The sequence below is a fragment of the Trachurus trachurus genome, assembly GCF_905171665.1.
Source record: "Trachurus trachurus genome assembly, chromosome: 21".
In the NCBI taxonomy this organism is placed as follows: domain Eukaryota; kingdom Metazoa; phylum Chordata; class Actinopteri; order Carangiformes; family Carangidae; genus Trachurus; species Trachurus trachurus.
The window spans coordinates 24355645-24380450 of NC_139899.1; the positions used below are offsets into that span (position 1 = coordinate 24355645).

Below are 24806 nucleotides of genomic sequence, written 5' to 3' on the forward strand. Positions count from 1 at the left end.
TGTGTGTGTGTGTGTCTTTGCACGTGCAGTGTGTGCAGTTATTACAGCTGTCAACATCTGTTTTTAGATGGAGCTCCTTTTTAGTGACAAAATCAAAGTATAAAAAGTATAATATGAACCACTGCTTTCAAAATAAAAGCAAGCCAAGAGAGCAATAAGAAATGAGGCGTCCACATAGTTTTGGCCATATAGAAGACAGAAAATGTGACAAATCATTGCTATCATCTCTTCTAATTCAAAGATGATTTTTTTTTTTACTTGCTTGATTAATATTCTTGTGAGATCACAGTCGCTCAGAAAGATTCACGCGACTATTTCTGGACTGATTTCTCTCATCTTTTATCATCTATGAAATATTCAGTCCAGATGAATGAAGCTTCACTCCTGAGGGAGCGTGTATTTGGCCGTGCTGCAGCCTCCCCGTCCTCTCTGGACGGATGCGCGTAATGTGAACAGAGTATGTGGCAGCATCCATAGGGGGCAACAGACTGTGCCGTCGTCTGTTTAGATAAACATTTGTGCTGAGGCCCAGTTTTTCACCCCATTTGGCTGAGTCTGCAGGACTCCAAACGTCCACCAGCTGGCTGTCCCGCAGAACGCAGAGCAGGATCCACCAAACCTGCCGAGCCGGAGACGCTCACAGCTCAGAGCATCTAGAGTGGCATAGTAATAAAAAAAATTGTGTATATTGTCAATATACCGTACTGTGATACTGATCAAATGTGATTTATTATTGTGTATAAAACACTATTTTTGTGGCATAAGGCAGAAATCATTCTGTTGTTTCAAATTAAACCAAATCAGTGTAACACACTCTATCAAATTTAGTGTTTTTTATACTTGTCTAAGCTTTTAAAATAAAATACTGAAAATCAGCACTACTGATACTATTGAAATACACATTTCAGACAGATAATGTTTCTAGAAAAGGAAAATATCCACAACAGATGTTTTCTACTTGACACTTTTTGATACCACAGACACATGACTCTAATAAATAGTATAAAGAGAGCTGCCATTTTTGTTGACATAAGCAGAAAACTATATCTTTAAAAAGCAAGAGAGGAAATATCAGTATTTATGACTCTCAACAGTTTAACAATGTTGGTTTATCAATGATACCTATATAATAATTGTCCTGCACTGTATGTACATTTAGACAATACAATACGTGACATACTGATGCTGAATAGGCTGAATAAACCCAACAACATTCACTCTGGCCTGTTTTTCTAAGATGAGCCGACATGTTGGAAATAACAAATTCTCTTTGACCATTGTGTGAGCGTTTACACAGAAACATACTCGTAGCGAACACAGTAACATGATATCCTGTGCTCTCTGCTGTTCCTCTGTTGACTGCAACACAAAGAGGACGATGCATCACCTGCCTCACTGTCAACATGACGTTATTATGTTTGAGGGTACATTTGACTATTTGCCATGTGTATGCCGTGGAATAGACAACTGTAGGGTAGAGCAGGGTGGGAGAGAAGTGTGTGTCATGACAGAAAAAAATAGTGGGATGAAATTATGAATTTGTTTAAAATAAGATCAATACTTAATGTGATTGAGATGAATGTCTTGTACAGTACAGCCTTAAATCTACACTTCTATAGAAATCTGGAAAACATACAACACATCTTGTGGGGAATTGTTATGGTACAGTGCCTTATAAAAAATATGAATAATAGTATAACCCCCATATGCAAATATATAAACAACATAGAGATAATATTTACACGCCATTTACAGTGATTTTTGTACGACTGAATTATGTACTAAATTGTTTTGGGATTTTTGAGCATTGGAGAATATAGAAATATAGTTATTTAATGATTAAGGACTCATTTTCAGTTAGTTATGACATTATGATTAATATGCTAACATTATATTTTTCTTATTTCTTTAGAAGAATCCACTTGTGTTTTCAGTAATTGAGTCGTCCATCTGTTTACAGTCAACGTGTTGTCTGTTAAAGGGATGAACTTTGTGGTTAGAAGCAGTTAAGTAATGAACACGTGCACGTCCCCAGTCATGGTATATGTCACGGCTGTTGCACTACGCTGTGTACAGTATTACATCATGCTGCATGGTTCAATATGAGAGTCTTTGCAGTGTTTGTAGGTTATGTAATATTCATGCACTGATTGTTGCATGCCTGTTCAAGCCAATAAATATTGGTTTAATGTGGACTTACTTGCAACTGGAGCAACACAGTGTTAACTGCACCTTGGTCTATATACTGTAGTTCCTAATTGTAAGACAAAATAAGGGAAACTGACACAGAATGACTCATTTGGCCTAAGTGGCAGATAAAGGCAGATGGACTGGCAAACAAACAGGGTTACAAATGGCAGTAGCCAGGTGGGTTACACACACCGTGGGGCCAGTGAATCATAAAAACTATTGATGTCATTGGTAGCAACCATTGCAGCAGCAGCAGCAGCAGCAGCAGCTATGCTTATCATCATTCACCCCTTCATCTCATTTAACGCTGGTGACAAGGGGAGTATAACCGGCTCGGGACCCTGGAGAGGCTGATATGTATGGCAGCCTGCAGGCCACAATTCACACTAAACACACTGAACGGTGTTTTCTCTGTGAGAGTTCCTGCTCTCTATCCACTTAATATCTTTTGAATCCCTGGACTATTGCTTGTCGAATTTTATTATTGAATCGCATAGAGTAAACTCAAACTCTATCCCGGTGTTTTTCAACCTTGGGGTCGGGACCCCACGTAGGGTCGCCTGGGATTCAAATGGGGTCGCCTGAAATGTCTAGTAGGCCTAATTGATTAAAAAAAAATTCTGATAAAAATATTTTTTTAACTAATCATTATTCTTTTTAAAATTATGATTAAAAACACCACACACAATCTTAAACAACTATATTTGATACTTCCACTTTCTCGAATATAAATCGAGTTCAAATAAAATGCAGCATATAAAAATATCTGAGCTTGAGCATCTTGATTGACGGCCGTGATCACGTGATCGCAGGGGTCATCAGAAAACTTTGATGTCAAAATGGGGTCATGAGCCAAAAAAGGTTGGTAACCACTGCTCTAATCTGAGACAATGGTCAATACATTTCACAGGAACAACTGTGTGAACAACTGGATCAACACAAAGCATTTTACAAAGAGCTACTACAACAGCAGGAAAACAACTTCAGGGTTTGTGTGCACACTTTGATGGACACTACATACACAAGAATGGATGATGCCATCTTGAAAGAGTTGCAATAACTGAGAATCAGCTTCCAGTTTACACAAAAGGAGGTGGATGACCTGAAAGCTGCCAGCGCCAGTCTGTCATCCAACTGTAAATCAAATGAAATGGACATACACAAGCTGGCTGAATCGATGACCGCAATAAACAACAAAGCAGATGTTCTAATCTAGAAGGCCAGTCCAGATGTCACAATGTGATGATGATTGATGGCATCAGCTGAGTCTGAAAATGAAAGGTGGTCGGATTCAGAGCAGAAGGTGCTGACTCTCTCCAAGGAAAAACTGGACCTGGAGGAGTTCAGCGTGTTGGGAAAGTATCTACAGCCACGGATGGAACCCATGTGAAATCAAACAAAGGATGATATAAGCTTTGGAGTACACTGAACAATGGGCCGAAATCCATTTCCACAACCAACTTATATTGACTGTGGAGGAGGTACCTTTATCACTAAACCCAAAGAAATTGCAAACCATTTGAATGACTATTTTAGAAGTAAGGTATGTAAATCAAGGAAAGAACAGTTTATCCATCATTAACATAGAAAAAATATATGAATATGTATGTTTAGATGTACTGTTTTTAAATGTGGACCCCAGGAAGACTAGCGGTGCTTTAGAGCGCAGATAATGGGGATCCGATTCCTAACAAATAAATAAACACTATACAGTACCTGCACTGGAAAGCCATGATGAGCAGTAATTAGCTCGTGGACCACAGTCTGTGTGTACTAAGCTCGCTGTTCGCTGCCTATGGGGCTGGCGTCCAGTGTTTATGCTAATGGAGTGATTACTCAGCTGTGGTGTAGCGTGAAGCGTGGACTTTGTGTCATACAGCGACAACATCTCACTCCATCACCGAGACAGAACAACAAGCTAATGGGACTCGGAAGAGAGAGTGGGGGAGTGAAAAAAAAGCCGCTTTGGTGTGAATTCACGTCCATCAGTTATATAATAACACTGTTATATATGTTTTAGGTACTTAGCACAGGAATACTTAGCTCAGTTCACCTGAAAGAGAGCTCATGTTGCATTTAAACAATATATTACAAAGCAGCTATTGGGCTTGTGCTCACAGTTGTTGCACAGTGTCATTAATATTCAACTCATATGTTTAAGTTTTATGGGAAAAAAAGAGAAAATACTAAGGAACTCATCTTGTATCAAAATATTAAAATTCCTTTATTGTATAAAAAGGACGCTTTGACGCGTTTCAGCTTCGGCCTTTGTCAGGAAGTGTAGTCTGACACCAAGACAGGCACAACTGAAGGCACAGACTTAACGTTTTATAACTGTTTATGAACCTGCGTTTTGATACTATAAGGAATCTGAAGTTTGATATATAAAAATAAGAAGAATCAGTAACAGGACTGCAATTAACAATTATTTTCATTATCACATATTCTTGCAATTATTGTTATTATAATAATTATTTTTTGATTTATCAAGCAATTGATAAATTGGTCTATAAAACACCAGGAACACAATCACAATATGTTAAAGCAGAGATGACAATTGATCAACAACTTATTATATATAAGACTAAGCAAAGCACCAAGTCCTCACATTTGGGAGACATGGGGGAAATCATATTTGTGTTTTTTTGTTTTGCTTGATTATGAAATGGTTAAATAGAGACCATGATGTTTTAGGATAATGAAGTCTATGGAGGGCACTGTTCTTTTTTCTGTTATCTTGTATTGTTTCTATAATGATATTGAAATGGATTAAACATATTATTCATTGTCACATTGTTACTGTGTTTAAAATAAAACTTCACAAGCTGAGTTTAGAGAGAACGGTACTGCAGCAGCACTGACATGTTTAAACTGACTGTGCATTACTGTGACAAGTTTAAGGGAGAAAAACATTACAACAATGCACACCCATTATACAGTGTATAAACATTTACTCACAGTAGCTCGAACACATTGGAGCTTTTTATTACACGGTGCGGTTGTAACAAATTGGACCTGAAGCCAGATATCCCACATGGGAACACAAACAGCTACAGTAATGGTCAGCCAAAGGTGAAGTCCTCTGAGCCGAGATAGCGCAGCCACACATGCATCATAGCTGTCTGCAGCGCTGCTTTAAAATGGTGGCAGTGCGCCCTGTGGATTTATCCATCTCTGATGATTGATGGATCTATAATACAGGTCCATTAGCCGGGGATACAGGCCCCTGCTCAGGTGTGTAAAGACTTCGCTTTTCATTTCACACTCAGGAGCAGGTGACGTGGTGCTGACTCAGGCACCTTGATGCCGTGCTCTTAGGATTTGACGACTGTGGTTTTGGCCAAATATCAGTAAGCAGTGGTGCAACAATCTGGTGCATTTACATATTGAGCAAGTTGCCATTTAAAGGTGCCATGTCTTTTATTGATTGTAGATCAGGTCTATAACTTCTAATACTGGGAAAGTAACAAAATATTAGTCCACAGAGAAATGCACACAGACAGTATTCAGAAACTGAGCCTTAAAATGAGCTGTCAGGATCTCTGTGACTTTGTGATGTCACAATAAGGCAGCCACCTCTCTAAGCCCCGCCCCCCTGGACCAACCATCCGACCCTTAAAGGTGTACAGAAATGGCCGTTTGTCCTGTTTGTCGCGCCGAGTTGTCACGAGCTGCAACACGAGTTTACCCAAGTGAGGAAAACGAATTTGATTGGTCGTTATCGAGCGGGCGGGATATTCAAAGCTTGGGGCGAGCCCGAGCTCCGTGTGTGTGTGCGTGTCTCAGATGTTTGAATGACGGATGACGGATCCAATATCAGTGGCTGGTGAATCGTGTACAGGCTGACGTATAATCCGTGCGCCTGCATTATCCAATGCGGAAAAAAAAATACACACTTTCATCCGGGATTTACTCAAAAATAGAATTTTGCACAAAGTTTGGCCTACAACGTCTGAAAGATGAGTTATCACATTAATTTTATGACCCAAAGTGGGCTCAAGTTCAATTTTCTTTTCTGTACACCTTTAAGAAGTTGGTCTGTCTGAGTGTTTTTTAATGTTTTCTCAACTTAAACAAAGGGAGGACAAAATATTTACTGCGAGGCAACCTTTACATCAGGAAAACACAATTATCTGACCAAAATATGTACGATGATATTGATAATTATATTCTATGCAAATGTATCTTTTTCTTTTTCTTTTAACCAGCCTTTTATATGCTATTATTCTGTTTATATAATTATTATCTTTGCATGTTGGAATGAATCAGTATTTATTTTTTCTTTTCTTGTTCTTTCTTGATTTTGTGTGTTGTATGCTATAAAAAAAAAATCAATTATTAAATCAATTTACACAGAATAAAAATATCTTCACCAAGAGACAAGAAGCAGCCAAATTAATCAGCTAAATTATTTAGTATCACAGCCCCGTAGTTCATAGTGAAGAAAAAAATAGATTAGAGTTATGAGATTGAGGATGATAAAAAAAACATAAGGTGGAATATACGAGTCTACTGTATATAAAAGACAGTATTAAAGGAGCCTCATCTTTGTACTGTGTTGAAAGCCGGTCGGCCTTGGTTCGAGGTCTGCTCCTGCTCCTGCTGCTGCTGCTGCTGCTGTGGATGTGGTGTGATCATCACTGCTGATGTCTCCACTAAGACGTCTCCTCGGCAGCGCCCACCCCTCACTGCAGGGTGGGCAGCTTCCCCGCATGTGAGGCTGGAGGTTGATGAGCACATTGGAGCTGCAGTAACGCTCTGTGCTGGGGGTGGGAGTGGGTGGGGGGTAGGGGGAGACTCCCCAGCAGCGTCTCTGTGCAGCCACTGTTACTTCTGTTTATGTTTGCACATTTTCCTCAGCCAGTCGGTCGTAATCCTGCTGCCTCTCCGGTTCACTATCTCCCTCTCTCTCTCTCTCTCTCTCTCTCTCTGTGTGTCTCTCTGTGTGTGTTGAGTAAGTGGGTGGGCGGTTTTACTGCCCCTCTAACCCAGCAGCCACTGACTTGTGGCTAATAAGGATGAGGGGTGAGGGAGGGAGGAAGGAGATGACTCCCGTGATAGTGATGGTATGAGACTGATCTGCAGCCTGAGGCGCTGTGGTGATGGGGGGGGGGGGGGGGGGGGGGGGTCAAGACACCAACTGAGTCCCAGAAGTACACACAAACACACACACACACACACACCGTACAAAAACATTACAACCAGTAATTTTAAGGACTCGCCAAGAAACATCCTTACAAACCAGAATATCCTGGACCAGACATACAGACTGAAGGAAAGACGTAAATAACTGCAGCTTATAATAGTATAGTGTGAATTATCACCTTTCAATCACATGCAAATGATATGGCCACTGAGCTCCTATGGGAGATTTTAAATAGATTCAATAATAAACAGCAGTATCCACCGTCATCATTTAAGATAAGATAAGGTAAGATAAGATAATCCTTTATTCTTCCCACAATAGGGAAATACAGCGGTTGCAGCAGCAGACAACAGCAAAGGAATGTATAGCACAGGTAATAAATAGCAAATAGCAATAGCAGTAAAAAAGAAAGCAGTATTTATAATAGAGTAGATTCCAATTATGATTTGTGCTGAGAACAGCGCTTGTTGTGGAGTCTGACAGCTGCAGGGAGGAAGGACTTGCAATAACACAAGTGTATAGTTAAACACTCGGTGAGGAAGGGAATATGGTTTAGAATAATGTAGCATACATTCCCAAAATTTCACCAAGACTTGATGAGATTTTTTGAACAGTTCATAACCCAGGAAAAGATGGAGAGAAGATGATTACAGCTTCAGATTCGCATTTTGCCTTAACTTGTATTTTGAGTCTCTCTGTTGTTAGAAGTGCAACAGACTTCCAACCCATAGAGGTCAGTGTAGCAAAGCACTGACTTCACTCAAGGTTTAGTAGCTTTTCTGCAGACAGAAGGGGAAAATGCCTCTGACATTCAAATTCATATTTACTCAAGATTAAATAAATAAGTTGTTATATTTGAATTTTTTAAATTAAAGTAAAGCAGTAGTTTTCTATCCTCATCTACAACTTCTCACTTCAAGCTGCAATATCTTGCCCAAGGGCACTTCAGCATGCAGGAAGAGCTGGGGATTTGAACCACTGACCATCTGATTAGAGGACAGCCTGCTGTACCTCCTGAGCCTCAACCTCCACTGCAAAAAACACACACCTTCTCTCTGAACCCTCTCCATGAGACGGTTCTTCGTCTTTAATCTCTTACCCTTTGATCCTGTATGGAGAGGAGTCACATGACACAGCAACACACACACACACACTGCTTCATCTCTTTGGTTTTAAGAAACAGGCTCTTATTATGTCCTGCATCTATTTGCACTTTTTTGCATTTAATTGTTGGACCTGTCAAACTGCACATTATAAATTATTATTATTTTACCTCTTGGATGTCGAGATTAATCCGTGTCACATCAACAAATTTCACCAATACAGCACATGTCATTTAAATCTCCACTGGTAGTAAATAACTCCCATCCTCTGTGTCCTGTTGCTGCTCCAGGGCTCAGCTGATTCCTACACAAGCCGACCATCAGACTCGGATGTGTCCCTGGAGGAGGAAAAGGAGGGCGGCCGGCAGGAGAAGGAGCAGCAGGCCACTGTTCAGCTCGAGAGGGCAAAGGTCAGTTGCACTGGGAACTACAGTATCTACTCTCTATCGACAGCAAAGCTTCGTACTGCACTGTACTGTATATCACACAAACAGAACTTGAACACACGTAATCTCATCTCACAAGTTAAGATACAAGATTCAATACTGCTGCAGTAGTGACTGTCTAAAGGTTGTCAAAGTGCGTATAGAGATCTGACACTCTCACCACACCCAGAGCTGGGAATCAAACTCACAACCTGAGAGGCAACAGTGCCAACCACAGTGCCCCCATGCCACCCAGCACAAGTGTTACTGTTGATGTTAACCATGATCTATTCTAAGTAAAGTCCCAGACAGTGAAGTCATAACAGTTAGTGAGTTAGCAGTGAGTTAACATGCAATTTAGCAGCCAACGCTGAAACTAAAGCAGCTGCCTGTCGTTCAGTCATGATTCATTTCCTCATTTTCTCATTTTCTCATTTACACCTTTGGTTTTCTTACTGTGACGTGAGGAAAAGCCTCTGGTTGCAGATCAGCAGCAATGTGATGAAACATTTCTTATTCTGATAATTTTATCTCAGTGAAACTAAAATATTAGTGATATTAGAGGTATACAACGTATTGTCAAAGTATAGGCTGTTAAAGTTAATGTGATACATAATGCAAATTGTTTTTAATGCATGCTCTGTCACAGCTAAATTGTCTCTTTTTACAGTTTCAATTGGTGCATATTTCCAGGGTTAATATTTGTCCTTGTTTTTGGTTAATGTATCATTAAAGGGATAGTTCACCCTAGAATGATATTTCGCTCATTATCTACTCACCCTCATGTTGACTAAGGGCTGGAAGAAGTTTCGGAGCCCACCGTCCCTTCTCTGAGTTACAGGGGGTCTTAGCGTAGCAGTGCATTTCAATGCCATGGTAGCAAAGGGACACCAGAGCTCTTCGTAAAAAAAACACACACAAAAAAACATCCAAATACCTCCATGATGCTCGTATGTAATGTCCGTCTTGTGCTGAAGCCCCAAATTGCGGAATTGTCCCGAAAAAAATTAAATAAGTCCACATTCCAAGCATGTTTGTAGCATTAGCTCCCAGTGTTGTTGTCCGGTCTTCCGCTGCCAGCGCGCATGCGCGATGTTCGCACTGAGACTCGAGTCGGTCTCAGTGCTCTCATGTGCTCTTGCGCATGCGCGCTGGCAGCGGAAGACCGGACAACAACACTGGGAGCTAATGCTACAAACATGCTTGGAATGTGGACTTATTTAATTTTTTTCGGGACAATTCCGCAATTTGGGGCTTCAGCACAAGACGGACATTACATACGAGCATCATGGAGGTATTTGGATGTTTTTTTGTGTGTGTTTTTTTTACGAAGAGCTCTGGTGTCCCTTTGCTACCATGGCATTGAAATGCACTGCTACGCTAAGACCCCCTGTAACTCAGAGAAGGGACGGTGGGCTCCGAAACTTCTTCCAGCCCTTAGTCAACATGAGGGTGAGTAGATAATGAGCGAAATATCATTCTAGGGTGAACTATCCCTTTAAGTTAACTGTGCATAATGAAGCGTATCTTTCCTTTATGTAACACTCGTTTAATACAATATTTCTTGGCACATTTTCAACAAGTGAAAAATGTTGCGATTCATCATGATTACTGTACTGTGACTAACAACAATAACAGTTTATATATTGGAATATAATCAAGATGTAAAAGTTAATCAGTTGTAGATATACAAGGTTTAATTAAAACCAAAATAGTACAAGAAAAGAGAAGTAAAAACCACCAAAAATCACCTTATCATTATCTAGTTCACTGTATTATTGATCATAGTACAGTACAAAACATATAAACAACAAGGTGAAGAATGATAAAGATATGTAAGATGTGATGTGTTTGAAGGAGCTAATCTTTGGATTGAGCTCCTCTGCTGCCATGTGCTGTGTTAGCGGTGTGATAACCACTGCTGATGTCTGGCGGCCACCTTCGTCAGACAGGAGGTCTGAAATAGCATCTCTGTAGCACCACCACCCGCCCCTCACTGCAGGCTCGCCGCATGTGTGAAGCTGTCTGATGCAGGGCTGTTGTTAGTAATTCTGGGGCCTCTGAGAGAAAACACTGAAGTGCCTCCTGACTTTTCATTACCACATTTTTCATACATTATGTATTATCTTTAACTTCCCTGTCGTTCTGATTTAATAGTACTTCTCCACTATGTCTCATTAAACTTTTTTTTTCAAAGCTTCTCTTGTTATAATGTCATTTGAAAACATAGTGTAGCATTAGAGTAGGGATATAATAGCATCCTGTATCGATTCAGTAAGAGACGGTAATGTTTTAGACAATTCCTGTGTAATTACTGTGTCATATCTGTGTAATAACATAATAATAATAATAATAATAATAATAATAATAATAATAATAATAATAATAATAATAATAATAATGATAATAATAACTTTATTTCTATAGCCTAGCACTTATCGAAATTAAAATTACAAAGTGCTTCACATTTAAAACAATAATTAACAAATAGAGCAATAACAATTTAAAAAGAGTACAATAAAAGCAGCAGCAAATACGATACAATCAAGTTACAGTAGGAAAAGGGAAGGTCGATAAAAGTGCGTTTTAAGAAGGGATTTAAAAGAAGATACTGAGGTTGCCTGCCTGAGATCCAAGGGGAGAGAGTTTCCAAAGTTGGGGAACATGTACTGCAAAGGCCTCAGTGCTCTCTGGCCTAGGAGGCTGCAATAAACTGAGGGTATTTGTGGGCCCTACTGTGGGCCCCAAGAATTGCCATCACTTTCTTACCCCATGCAACGGCCCTGGGCTGAGGCATTGATGAGCACATCGGTGCTGCAATGACTCTCCCCTGTGGGGAAACTCACTAGTGTATCTCCATGTGTAGACTACTGCTTCTGCATCTGTTAGAAACTGTTGTATTTCCACATTATAATATATCAATATCATGATATCAAGTTTAATATTATGTAATCTGTATCAATTTATGTACCCCCCCTCGAAAACGAGATGGTACATCTCAAGGGGTTTTATCCAAATAAACGAATTTCAAAGAATATGTCACCTTTACCATCAATATACTGTATGTCACCTTTACCGATCATATTCTTCCTTTGCTGTTTTATTGCTCTGATGACTTTTTTTTCGCCCTGTCTGCCTTTCAGACCAAAGCGGTGGCTTTTGCTGTGAGGACCAATGTCAGCTACTGTGGTGCGTTGGATGAGGATGTTCCTGTGGCTGGCACCGCCGTCTCCTTTGATGCCAAGGACTTCCTCCACATCAAAGAGGTACAATTCAGTCGCCATCCAGTAACGTTAAAACCTGTGGCGCCGTGCGGAGGATTTAATTTAGTACACTCACATTCGCTTTGTAAATCGCATGAGCACATCTGCTTTTGTGTGTTTCTGTGTATCTAATCAACTTTTTTTTTTCATGGGGTTGGACCATGGTACCAAAACTGTTCTTTCACTACCAAAAGACAACGCTCTTTTGTGATTGGCTGGCAGCCGTCCACTAATATAATATGCTTTAGCTCCAGCCAACAGCTTAAGTGTTTAAAATTGTGTAAAAACATGGACTGAGATGCAGGTAACCATGGCAACATCACAAAACTAGTTATCCAAACCAGACAGATACAGAAAGTGGCTGCAACCAAACTCATAAGAGAGAAAACTGTCTCACCCCTGAATTTAACCTTCCAAATTAGATTATCTTCATCAGTAGACTATATAGAGTTTGTCCATTTGTTATACAACCTGTTATACAACAAATTTCTAACATCTTGAAGCACTAGACTTGTGTTTTTCCAAAAAATAATGAATCTAACAGTGGAAGAGTCACTCTGCCTGGTGTTATTTGACTCCATGAGTGAGGATGCTTTCAAAGACATTACCATGAAGAGATCTGTTTTACTTGTTTGACCTCATTCAGAATGAAAAAGATCGATATCTGAGTGTTAGTAGTGTGATGGAAGGCATGCAACATATGCAGTCCATAACACTCGCAAAATTGGAGAAGCTAAGGACAGAAAAATACAGAGAGGAGCATAACAAGATGAAACAATCGCTCACAAAGCTGGAGTCATCAATGGACGAGCTGAAACCTGGAGTTTTTACATTTAAAACAGCATCAGTTCTTCTCAGTGTACTTGCACTTTTCAAAGGCAGGTATAGTTATCCTCGAGCGTCTTGGAGAATTTTCCACAGATCTTCTATGGATTCAAGCTGTCTCAGCATCTACTGTCTCTTCATATGATCTCAGACTGCATGATATTGAGATCAGAGCTCTGTGTGGGGGAGACCACCTGCTGCAGGACTCCTCGTTCTTCATGTTTTCGTCCTCTATAGACTCTGGCAGCTTCATGTTTGAGCTCGTTGTCCTGCTGCAGCATGATGACGATGCTTCTGGATGATGCATGAGAACCCGAACATCTAAATATTATAGCCAAGAGAATTTCTTTGTATAATAAATGTTGATTTTGACTGGAAAACAATTGTATTTTAATGAAAAGAAACAGATTTTCAGCCATGAATCAGCCAAACATTTCTGAGACCAACCATTTTTTTTAATATTATATATATGTAGGCTCTTCTTCTTGATTCTGTATCTAGTTGCATGATGAGGGTATGAGATAATGCAGAACCAGGTTGGAATACAGCGAATGAAAGTAAGTTTTTAGGATCAGATTGTAAATCTATTGCTAATTTTACGGTATAAACATATTTTTTTAAATAGTTATTACCAGGCATGTTGCAGAATATTTAGAAAATCCTGATAATTTATCCCTTTTTTTATTCTTTATTTTATAGAAGTACAACAACGACTGGTGGATCGGCCGCCTGGTGAAGGAAGGCTGCGACATCGGCTTCATCCCAAGCCCCCTGAAGCTGGAAAACATCCGACTCCAGCAGGAGCAGAAGAGAGGACGCTTCCATGGGTGAGTAGAGAGGGAGGAGGACTGGGAGGTGAGAGGAATCAGCAGCGTAGACACACGGATCAGGAGGGATAAAGAGGGTTTGATGGAGGGTTTTTCTGAGGGGAGAGAGCCACTAGAGCCTGGCAGATAGGGAGGAAGTCAGGTGGATGAAAGCCAAGCGGTGCTGTGTGGTCCAGGCGCTCAGAGGTGCGCCTGGGTCGCAGCCACTGCAGAATTTTCCATCAGATGGGGCGATGTGTTTCATCCTCCAAGGTGATTAGAGATGAGATGCTGAGCGCCATTATCTCTCCTCACTTACAACATGGAAAAAAAGACCTCTCACCTCGAGAGATTTTATTAAAGGCTAAGCTATTAGATTTATATTGCAAAATACAGTTTGTCTACTCCCTTAACCTTTACAGTAATAAAATTATAGTTTTTTTTTAGTTTATGACTTAATTTAATTAATCTAATGTTTTTTATGTCAGTTTTTCTTTCATGTGTTTGTTTATTTTGACCTCTTTGAATTCAACGACCACGACACTGATATGGAAGTAACATGAAAACATGGTCACTGCTCCAGTTAGTTACATCCAATCCTGCTAAATGTTTTTTTTTTCTGTTTTCATGTGTTGCCTTAAAGGGATAGTTCACCCAAAATTCAAATTTCTCATTATCTACTCACCCTCATGTCGACTAAGGGCTGGGAGAATTTTTAGAGTCCTCCGTGCCTTCTTTGAGTTACGGGGGGGGGGGGGGGGTCCGCGCAGCAGTATTTGTCCATATAATGGTTGTGAATGGTGCTCACTTTTCTTCGTCCAAAAAGACACACCAAAAAACATCCAAATACCTCCATACTGCTTGTCTGTAATGTCCCTCTTGTATCGAAGCCCTAACATGAGAAATTGTTCCGAAAAAAATTTAATAAGTCTATATTTTAAGCTTGTTTGTAGCGGAAGCTCCCAGTGTCTCAGTTCACTGCTCTTTCTGTGTCTTTGCACTGACCGGCGGAACAATTTCTCATGTCGGGGCTTCAATACAAGAGGGACATTACGGACGAGCAGCATGGAGGTATTTGGATGTTTTTTGGTGTGTCTTTTTGAACGAAGAAAAGTGAGCATCATTCACAACCATTATATGGACAAATACTGCTGCGCGGACCCCCCCGTAACTCAGAGAAGGCACGGAGGACTCTGAAAATTCTCCCAGCCCTTAGTCGACATGAGGGTGAGTAGATAATGAGCGAAATTTGAATTTTGGGTGAACTATCCCTTTAAGGACACTCACCTATTCTCCAGGGGGTTGTTGAAGGCGTCTTTCTTTCTGTGTTTTACTTGATCACTTGTCTCTCTCTGCTCTCTGTTGTCACACTAGCAGTAAATCCAGTGGGAACTCCTCCTCCAGTCTTGGGGAAATGGTGTCGGGCACATTCAAGCCAAACCCCAACTCTGCAGGTTCGTCCCAAAGACACACAAGTCTTCTGAGAGAAAACAGTCCTGACATTAGATGCTCAGAGGGAGTTGTACAGTATGTGTGAGGAGTGTTTGTTTTTTAGTCCCACTGCACTGTACACAATAATTATTTATTTATTTATTTTTTCAGGGAAGCAGAAACAGAAAGTGGTGAGTATGGGGACTTCTTTACATTTCCATTCATGTTCTGATTCTACTTTAACTCCTAATAATGATCATAGTAATAAGTATAGTTATCAGACATCTATATTTACTGATGAAAAAACATTTGTTCACAACTTTAGCTCTGTGAAGGTAAATGAAGTCCTCTATACATTATTATTATTATGGAGAGTGTATCTTATTTGATTTAGCTGAATTATTCAAATTTGTTTTTGTGGTTTCTATTATGTTTTTGTGAAATCTAAGTCAGTTGAATAGCAGTGAACAGATAATGAAAAGTGACACAAATTTAATTTTGTGGGAACTCCTTCCAGCCTAGAAAAGGTTATCATATCAGAAACTTTTATTCCTTCTTAAATTAACGTTTTTTCTAGCTTGTCACATCAGATTTTAAACAAATATTGTGTATTATCACAATTTTTTAAAAATGATTATTTCTATAAATGATCATGGAAGAAAATTTAAAGCGCCACTCTAGTAACTAAAGACAGATTGGAAGAAGAAGTCTTGGAGACACTTGCTAATAAAGTCAAAGTGTGACCGTTGCTGTGTGCTCCCGTCCCTCCAGGCTGAACACATCCCTCCCTATGACGTGGTTCCCTCCATGAGGCCGGTTGTCCTGGTGGGACCGTCCCTGAAAGGTTATGAGGTAGGACGCGCCGCTGCTCCTCAAGGCATATTACTCAGCCTCTGCTTCACAGCCAAAAGTGAAATCTAGTCATCCTTGCATTACTTAGCCAACTGCTCTCTATAGATGATAATGGAAATATACCATTTTATTATTGATAGCCTTTTATAAAGGTATTTTGCAATTACTTTCTTCTTTTTTTAAAGTATATTTTGGGCTTTTTCACCTTTAATTGATCATATAGTCGAGAAGGAGACAGAAAATGGGAGGATGAGAGATGGGGAATGACATGCAGCAAAGGGCCACCGGACTCGGGATTCAATACTGCAGCAAGGACTATAGCCTCCTCTGCATATGGGGCGCCAGCTCTACCAACTGAACTAAACGATGCCCCCCTGCAATTACTTTCTGAAGCCAATAAGTATGCGTTTATTGTGAAATCGAAGCACAAAGATTGTTTGCATGTAGAAAATGATGATTGGGTTTACAGTTTATTATAGTTTATATGATTTACACTTTTCATATTAACCCATTTGGCTAAAATAACCACTACAGACCCTGGCACACAAAATAAACTTTTAGCTACATCTGATGCAATATATTTGTTGTGCACTTTCTCTGTTGAATAAACAATAAGCAGTGAAATAATAGCCTAATAATAATAATTAAAAAAAAAAAATTTAATAGTAACAGTTGCAGCCATTATGGGCCAGGCTGAGTTGTACCTTGTGTTGCATTGTGTCTTCAGGCTCTGGCTAATACAAAGAGATAAAACGCATTAAAACTGAAAGTTGCCATTGATAATCAGTCACTATTGGGAACCACAGGACAAAAACAATAAAAGGAGGCCAAGGAGGAGATGGTGGGAGGTGGGAGCCCAGGAGTCAGTTGTCATGGAATCACAGTCCATGCCTCCCATTCTAGTGTTGCCGTGGTAACAACCTTCTGGGTAAACTGCGTCAGTCTGAGAAAAAAGAAAAAAAAAAGTGTAGCATGGATTGATATTAGAAGCAGAGAATAATGTGCACTGTGCTCAAGGTTTTTTTTTTTTTACTAAATGTTTTTTGTTTTTTTTTACCTTTATTGGTCACTTCGGCGCTGGAAAGCTCATGATCGACAATGTGAGCAGTGCAACCAGTAAGGGTGTACAGTAGTTCCCTTTATTAATCATAGGGGTGGTGAATAAGTGTTGTGTGTTATAAGTGTAATGTCAATCTGGTGTCAGCACTGGAACAAGTCTTCATGTGTTTTACCCAAGCAAATATTTAATTTAGCACGGCCACACATTCTCTAAACATTGTAAACGTGAAGGTTGCATATTGTATAAAGTGACATTTCTATTTGTTTTTTTCGTTTTTTGTGATTGTGGACCAAGTCTTGATTCTGTATTAATACTATGGAAGTGTAAAAGTGCTCAGTCCACAGAGAAATGTACACAGTTTGTATTCAGAAACTGAGCCTTAAATGAGCTGCAAGGACTTCTGTGACTTTGTGATGTCACAACAAAGCAGTCACTGCTCTGCCCACCTGTACCCACCATCCAACCATGCATGATTTAGTTTTTTTTTTGTTTTAAAACTACACTGAGGTGGTTTTTGGTTCCTAAAAAACACAAATATATCTTGTAATTGACAAACACTAAAGTAAAACATGATAGGTGGAACATGTGGGACTAAGTTTAAATACGGAAGTGTTACCACCGACTATATGAAGCAGCACAATGACCTGTGGCATTGTTATATAATTACAATACACAGTATTCAACAGCTATACTGTATATTATACAAGTGGCGTTTTAGTGTTGCAGCTTTTTGAGCTACTTTATATGCTGTTAGTGATGTTAATCATCATTTTATAAATGCAAAACAAGTCAACTGTAGTAGAGTAGGAGTATAGAACAGCATGCTGCTTGAGTAACTGCTGCTGTGTAGTTGTAAACTAATCACCTTTTGATCCACAAAGTCACTGCACGTTTTAATAGTACTATTTTTTCTTTTCATTTGACAACCGCTCTGTGTTTCAGCTCAAAGGACATGAAGCCGCTGTCAAGCCGCTGTCACTGTCAGGCTCATTCCAACTAATCAGAGTGACAGCTGGCGCAGCTAAACGCAGTGCTTTGCCCGTTTAGATTCATGTATCCGTGGATTTGTCGCCTCGAGTCAAACTGGACGGCGGACCGACTTGTCTTTAAGGATGACTTTTCTGAACAGAAGCGACTCCTTCATCTTGACTTTTTCTATTTCAGTTCAAGGCCTCGGAGTGGCAACTCTTATTCATCAGCCGGAGCTCAAACTGTATAAGGCTTCGCTGTGTTAATTGCCCCAATTCATCACCTGTGCATTGGTCTCTGCGACACTTTTCATTGTAGCTCCTAATCACTTTATTTAATGTGGCCCGTGTTCGTCATGCACAGAGCCAGGAGAGAAGAAAATGTGTTTAATTCAGCAGCCTGACTCCACGGCACTAGAATGAATAATAAGGGATCACTCTGACTTGTTTGCTGCTATGTAGCCGATTCACTAGATGCTGATGGATGGAAGGATGCTGACGTCGGCCTCCTTGCTTAATTAGTCTTTAATTACATGCTCTTCTTCTCCTTCCCCTTCCTTTTCTCTTCTCCCAAACCTCATGAATGTAGGTGACGGATATGATGCAGAAGGCGCTGTTCGACTTTCTCAAGCACAGGTTTGATGGGAGGTAAGCAGCCAAAATAAAAGCAGCACCTGTCACTGCTCATCCTCCTCTGCTGCGTGACATCTAAGATTTGTTGTCGTCGTTGTTGTCGTTGCAGGATATCCATCACAAGGGTAACAGCCGACATATCGTTGGCCAAGAGGTCAGTACTAAACAACCCCAGTAAGAGGGCCATCATTGAGAGATCCAACACCCGCTCCAGCCTTGGTAAAGTCTCACTCAATGATGTGCACATATTGTAGGTGGTACTACTACTACCATCTGTGAATATTATATTAAATAACAGCACATTTTCCTTTATGTTCATTCTTGTTGTGCTCTGTGTGTTCTGTTTTCCTCTTGCAGCCGAGGTCCAGAGTGAAATAGAGAGGATCTTTGAACTGGCCAGGTCTCTGCAGCTGGTGGTGTTGGACGCGGACACAATTAACCATCCGGGACAGCTCATCAAGACCTCATTAGCACCCATTATCGTCCACGTTAAAGTCTCCTCACCTAAGGTAAGATTGAAGATTTTGCCACTCTCTCCTAGCAGCAGAAGGAAGCTGTATATCGTCAAAAGATTTGTTATCTTTTGAGGATTAACATTATTTAAAAGTGATGAAAAATAACTTACTGTGCCCAGGCAGGCTGTTACATGCAGATTAATATGTCAAACAGAAACTCAGAAACAGTTTTACTTTTATTCCCTTTGCTATTTACATTTCAAAGTGAAATATGAGAGAACCCATCCAGGCGGAGACGAGGGAGTCTGAGGCAGAAAGCATGACTGTTACACTTTGAGTTTGAGCCTATAGGAGTAGTGACAGGCGTGTTATTACTTGTGCTGGTTTGATTTTCTGGAAACTTAATCTCATCTCCCAAACATGCATAGAGAGAGAGCAGCTATGATGTTTGCAGAGCAGCTGTAATTTATAGGAAGTGGAGATGGAGATAAAGAGCACTGTCTAGCTGTACTGTAAGAGTGTGTCTTGTTTTACTGAGTGGTAGGACTCTGTAGTTGATGTTCATTCCATAATTGGAGATATTTCCCTGTGTTTTTCTGCCGCGCCCCGTCCGTCCTGCTCACAGGTCCTCCAGCGGCTGATCAAATCAAGAGGGAAATCTCAAAGCAAACACTTGAATGTGCAGCTTGTTGCAGCTGAGAAACTTTCACAGTGTCCCACTGTAAGTAAAATGTCAAACACCCTTTTAAAATCTACACAAGTAACAACCACTTCGTTTAGTTTTTATTCTGCAGCCACCTGTGGTGAATATTTGAACACTTTTTTTTCTCTTCCTATCCAACTGCAGGAGATGTTTGATATTATCCTGGATGAGAACCAGCTGGAAGATGCATGTGAACATCTGGCGGAGTACCTGGAGGCGTACTGGCGTGCCACACACACCTCCCTTAGCACGCCACTCAACCCCCTGCTTGGCCGCAACCTGGGCTCCACCGCTCTCTCCCCATATCCTGCTGCCATTCAGGTGAACTTGTCAAGCAAGAAAAATAGAAAAAGTTATACTGTACTTTCTTCTCTAGTAGATTAATTTTAAAGTGATACAGTAGTTCAACATTTTGGAAAATTGGCCCATTGCCATGATCCCTATAGTCATAGCAGTAGGTTTGTTACCTTTAATTGTCGGTGCAAGCTATTTTCAGAACGGCGGAGCAGAGCCACGAGCTGCTCAGAGCTACACTACGGAGGCTAATGGGATTTCTTGGTTTCCCTCATTAAACTCATCAAATACACAATCCAACAACTCCAAAACGCTCACATGCAGGTCACGAGTTGTGACCTGCACATTCACCACGCTATGAGATAATAACGGAGCGTTATGAGACAGAGTTGTTTTCGAGGCAAATGCAGAGACTGCTTGCTGAAAAACTGCCCCCGACAGGAACACGCATCAGCTGTTTCGTATGAATTTACCTCAAAAACAACTCAGTCTCGTAACGTTCTGTTATTATCTCATAACGTGGTGAATGTGTAGGTCACAACTTGTCCACAAGAACGTTTTGGAGTTGTTGGATTGTGTATTTGATGAGTTTGATGAGGGAAACCAAGAAATCCCATTAGCCTCCGTAGCGTAGCTCTGAACAGCTCGCGGCTCTGCTCCGCCGTTCTAAAAATAGCTTGCGCCGACAATTAAAGGTAACGAACCTACTCCTAAAACTATAGAGATTATGGCAATGGGCCAATTTGCCAAAATGTTGAACTATCCCTTTAAGTTTGATTACTCATCCCATTTTGTAAAAGTGCACAGGGAGAAAAGACACTAAAGGTAATAATGTTTTGATAAAAGTGTTATTGCAGGTTCTTCAGCCTCAAGCTTAAAGCATAGCTCAAATCTTTTGAGCATCAAACACTCTCCTTGAGTCTTACAAGGTTGCTGTAAAGTGTTTGCTTTCAGTCCAGATACTCAGGATGTTCTGTACACCTACATAAAAGATGATTCAAAAAAGGTTCTGTATCCTTTGACTGTCTCTCCTCAAGGCTCTGGAGCTCCATCCAAAGCAGCCTAACGAGGGAAACATTGGCAAAACTATGTGTGTTTGGTACCGTACTGTAGCATATGGATTGGCAGGAAATAAGTGGATGAAGGTGCAGCTCGCTGTCTGATGCTTCTGGAAACCGTTCCAACTAACTAAATACGAGCAGACAGAAGCTTTCAATCTTTGATCTTCATTTGTTTCCTTGTTTACAAGAATGAGGAAACGGTTAACACTTTATAACTATTTTACAGCCGTCTTTTGAGTCCACATGGGTAACTTTGAGGTGTTAAAAGTAGAGTTTAACCTTGAAGTCCTTTACATTCTCTTGTATTAAAAATCTTGTACATTGCATAGAGGTAAAATCTAATATTGGAATATGTGAATTACTTGTGTCACATCTAACCATGAATTATGCATGGATACTTCTCTGTTCAAACACCGCACAGAACCAATATGTCCTCTCGTACACAGGCCCAAAGAAACCGGAATAGCAACCACACGACAACAGATCTTTCACCTGTCGAACGCCGCAGCCTGATGCCTGCTGATGAGAACTACCACAACGAACGGGCGCGGAAAAATCACAACCGTCTGTCCTCGGGCTCGCAGCAAAGCCGGGACCATTCGCCTCTGATGGAGGAGGACTACCAGGACCCTTACCAGGACTCTTACAAGCCCCATCGTAACCGAGGATCACCGGGCGGCTACAGCCAGGAGTCCAGGCACCGGCTCTGAGCTGTTGCACCTGCTGGCGAAATAAAGTCTAGGCCTGTCTTTCTCTAAGCAACCACCACGGACCTAAGAGTTGAGGCAGCTTTGCTGTAACATGATGAAACTACTACACTTATTTGGACTGTAACAAACTCGTATTGATGTGTAGTACCTCATATTCCCTTTGGCCTCGGCTCCTGCCAAATGGGCATTCGAACATAGAAAATTAAAAATCCTGCTCTTGCTTTGGTGTCAACAAGGGGAGGAACTGGATATGACAGTAGCACAAGACCAGAAAAAGTTCAGTTAAGTTTGAGAGGGAAGGTTAAAGCTGCAGCTGATCTGAATCTGTCCCAGATGTGGCTCGTAGTTAAGCGACGTACACTAGCAGGTGATAGTGTGCGACCTAGGCTCTTCTGGACCCTTCCCCGCCACCTCAGCTGTTACTGTAGCATGCAGGTATAGGACTGTCATCACACAGGTCGCTACACGCCTCGATGCAGTGCCGGACATCGTGGGCATCCAGTGATGATGACACACAGCACAGACCCCGTTTGCACGCACCCAGGAGCTGGTAGAAGCAGAATATAATGCATCTTTAATGCTTCTTCTCAAGTTTGTTTGCCACTGTCCCTCGATGTGAGTTTAATAAATCTTGTGGAAGCCTGTTCCCCAAATTTTTCACACATTTGCTTGGAAGGTGTTGGATGGATACAGTAGCTAGTTCCCTGTGCACACTCTTTGTTTTTAACCAATGCTATTTTTTGTCATCAACCATATCAAGAAACATAAAAATCATGCAGATATTTAAAATAATTAAAATCTCCAAACCTCAGGAATGAGAGGTCATTAAGACCTACTGTAGAAGTGTGCTGACAGATGTAGCATTTATGTTCACACCCATCTGATGGGGGAGTTGATTCTGAGTGTTATATTAACTTGTTAAAAGATGTTATGATTTGTTGTTACAAAATGAGTTATTAATATTAAAGAGCACAGCAGTCACTAGGAGTCATGTCATGCCAGCATGTTTTTCATATGTCATGCATTTATCATTGTTTGTTCTGTGTTTGGCAGGACGTCATTTAAAACAGATAGGAATGGATTAAAACGAGATGACTTATATTGACGTGACTTATATTGAGGGCTTCCATATGTAAATACAGACAAATAATTTAAACAGAGCTAATTTCAGTTTTTCTTTCAAAGTCTTGCATAATCCTGCCAATATCTAATCATTTAACAAGCCCTTCTTCCACTTTTTCATCTATTAAATTATTTGATTTTCATGAAAGCACTTGGGCAGGACTGTGGTGCATTTGTCACATTTTCTTTTTCATCCTACGTCAATTGAAATGTAGAGCAGTTCCCTGCATTTTTAAATCAGATGAATTCACTTGTATGCTGAAAGCTAATGCAGGATTAATATCATTACCTTTTAATTACATATCCTTGTATCTTGTAATTTGATATTTGTTAAGAGTCACAAGTTTTTGTTAGTTCCCCAGGCCAGAGATCTCACTGTGCCTCTGGAAAAGGAGCATTGGAAAGGAGATTTCTGGTCTTATCTGCCATATACAGTAGCTTTTATTGTTGTCGTTTCAAAACTCTGGAGCATAAGCAACAATTTAAAGGATCTGAATAATACTGCCTGTGAGAGAATGATGCATTGACTAGAAGTTTGTGTGCACTGTCATTTTACAATTGTAATGAAATAAACTGCCCTTATGCTGTTGTATGATAGAGCTTGTTTTGTTCAAAAACAAAAATACACACACACACACACGCACCTATTTATTATCTTGGCTACTCCCCATGTCCTGATATTTTTAATACAAGACAAAACCTAATTTTAATTGCCGGAATGAATGCCAGAAAATAATGAAAATTTGCATTTTAGAGCCTCAGATGATGTCTTCAAATTGTTTATTTCATACAAGGGTGGATGAAATATTTCTATATTATATTTATTATATACAGAAAGTGACTTGGAAAATATTGTGACTATAAAACAACGTGTATGTGAGATTTCAGGTGTATGCATGCATGCATGTGTTGCAATAAAATTGACTTTGTATAATAGTAATAATAGTGATAATGATTAGTACTGGTGTTGATATATAATAATAAGAAGCAATGATATACAGTATAATAATGGGAATATTTTATCATCTGGATCAGGATTAGGTGCATATGTGCAGATACATAGGCTACATATGATCAAATCAAATAGGTAATAACATAGTGTAATATTACTAGTTTATTAGTTTAGTTTATTATTAAGGATCCCCATTAGTCACTGCCTCAGCAGCAACTATTCTTCCTGGGGTCCTACGTTTATTAAGCATAGCTACCCATGAAAAACTATGACAGTCTAATAACAAGGTCTTGCAATAAAACCTCCATCATGGAGGTTATACTGCTCAGTTGTAGGAGAGGTTTCAGTTGTTAGACTGAGAGGCACTAGATATTGAGGCAAGGCAAGGGGATTTTATTTGTATAGCCCGTTTTTACAAACAGTATCTCTCAAATGGCTTTACACAGCATCATGACAACACAATCTGCCCTCTTCGATCCTCACATCGACTGAGGAAAAACTCCCAAGAAAACCCTTTTAAAAGGGGAAAGATTGTAGAAGAGCAACAGAGGAGGGATTCACCCAGGACGGGCAGATGTACAATAGATGTTGTATACAGACAAGAAAACAGTTTACAACACGGAATATTAAGCCTACAATCATATTGATAAGGTGAACAAACTAATAGAAACACCTGCTGTAGTAGCCTACCGGTATAAATCAGTTTTCAGTGTATAATAATTTGTACCAACAGGACGGTGCTACTGCGCATGCGCAAGACACATGACAGCTAGCAACTAGCGTTAATATAATACATCCATGGCGGAG

The 24806-nt window shown here is 40.2% G+C and overlaps 1 protein-coding gene across 7 annotated transcripts in view; it reads left to right on the forward strand.

Moving 5' to 3' along the window:
* The window catches only part of cacnb4a (calcium channel, voltage-dependent, beta 4a subunit), a gene marked incomplete at both ends in the record, with an annotated part of 41946 nt that extends 20021 nt beyond the window's left edge, over positions 1 to 21925 (forward strand). For 3 of the 7 annotated variants that reach the window (XM_083996801.1, XM_083996803.1, XM_083996806.1), the window contains 12 exons: positions 8730 to 8849; positions 12008 to 12130; positions 13652 to 13779; positions 15133 to 15212; positions 15361 to 15380; positions 15961 to 16041; positions 18659 to 18717; positions 18812 to 18921; positions 19060 to 19211; positions 19783 to 19878; positions 20005 to 20181; positions 21662 to 21925. In XM_083996801.1, coding sequence (XP_083852927.1) covers positions 8730 to 8849; positions 12008 to 12130; positions 13652 to 13779; positions 15133 to 15212; positions 15361 to 15380; positions 15961 to 16041; positions 18659 to 18717; positions 18812 to 18921; positions 19060 to 19211; positions 19783 to 19878; positions 20005 to 20181; positions 21662 to 21925 — 1410 coding nt within the window. Of the gene's footprint in view, positions 1 to 8729; positions 8850 to 12007; positions 12131 to 13651; positions 13780 to 15132; positions 15213 to 15350; positions 15381 to 15960; positions 16042 to 18658; positions 18718 to 18811; positions 18922 to 19059; positions 19212 to 19782; positions 19879 to 20004; positions 20182 to 21661 lie in introns of all 7 variants that reach the window. The other 4 variants (XM_083996802.1, XM_083996807.1, XM_083996805.1 and 1 more) reach the window with 3 other exon arrangements.
* Positions 21926 to 24806: the final 2881 nt, after the last annotated feature.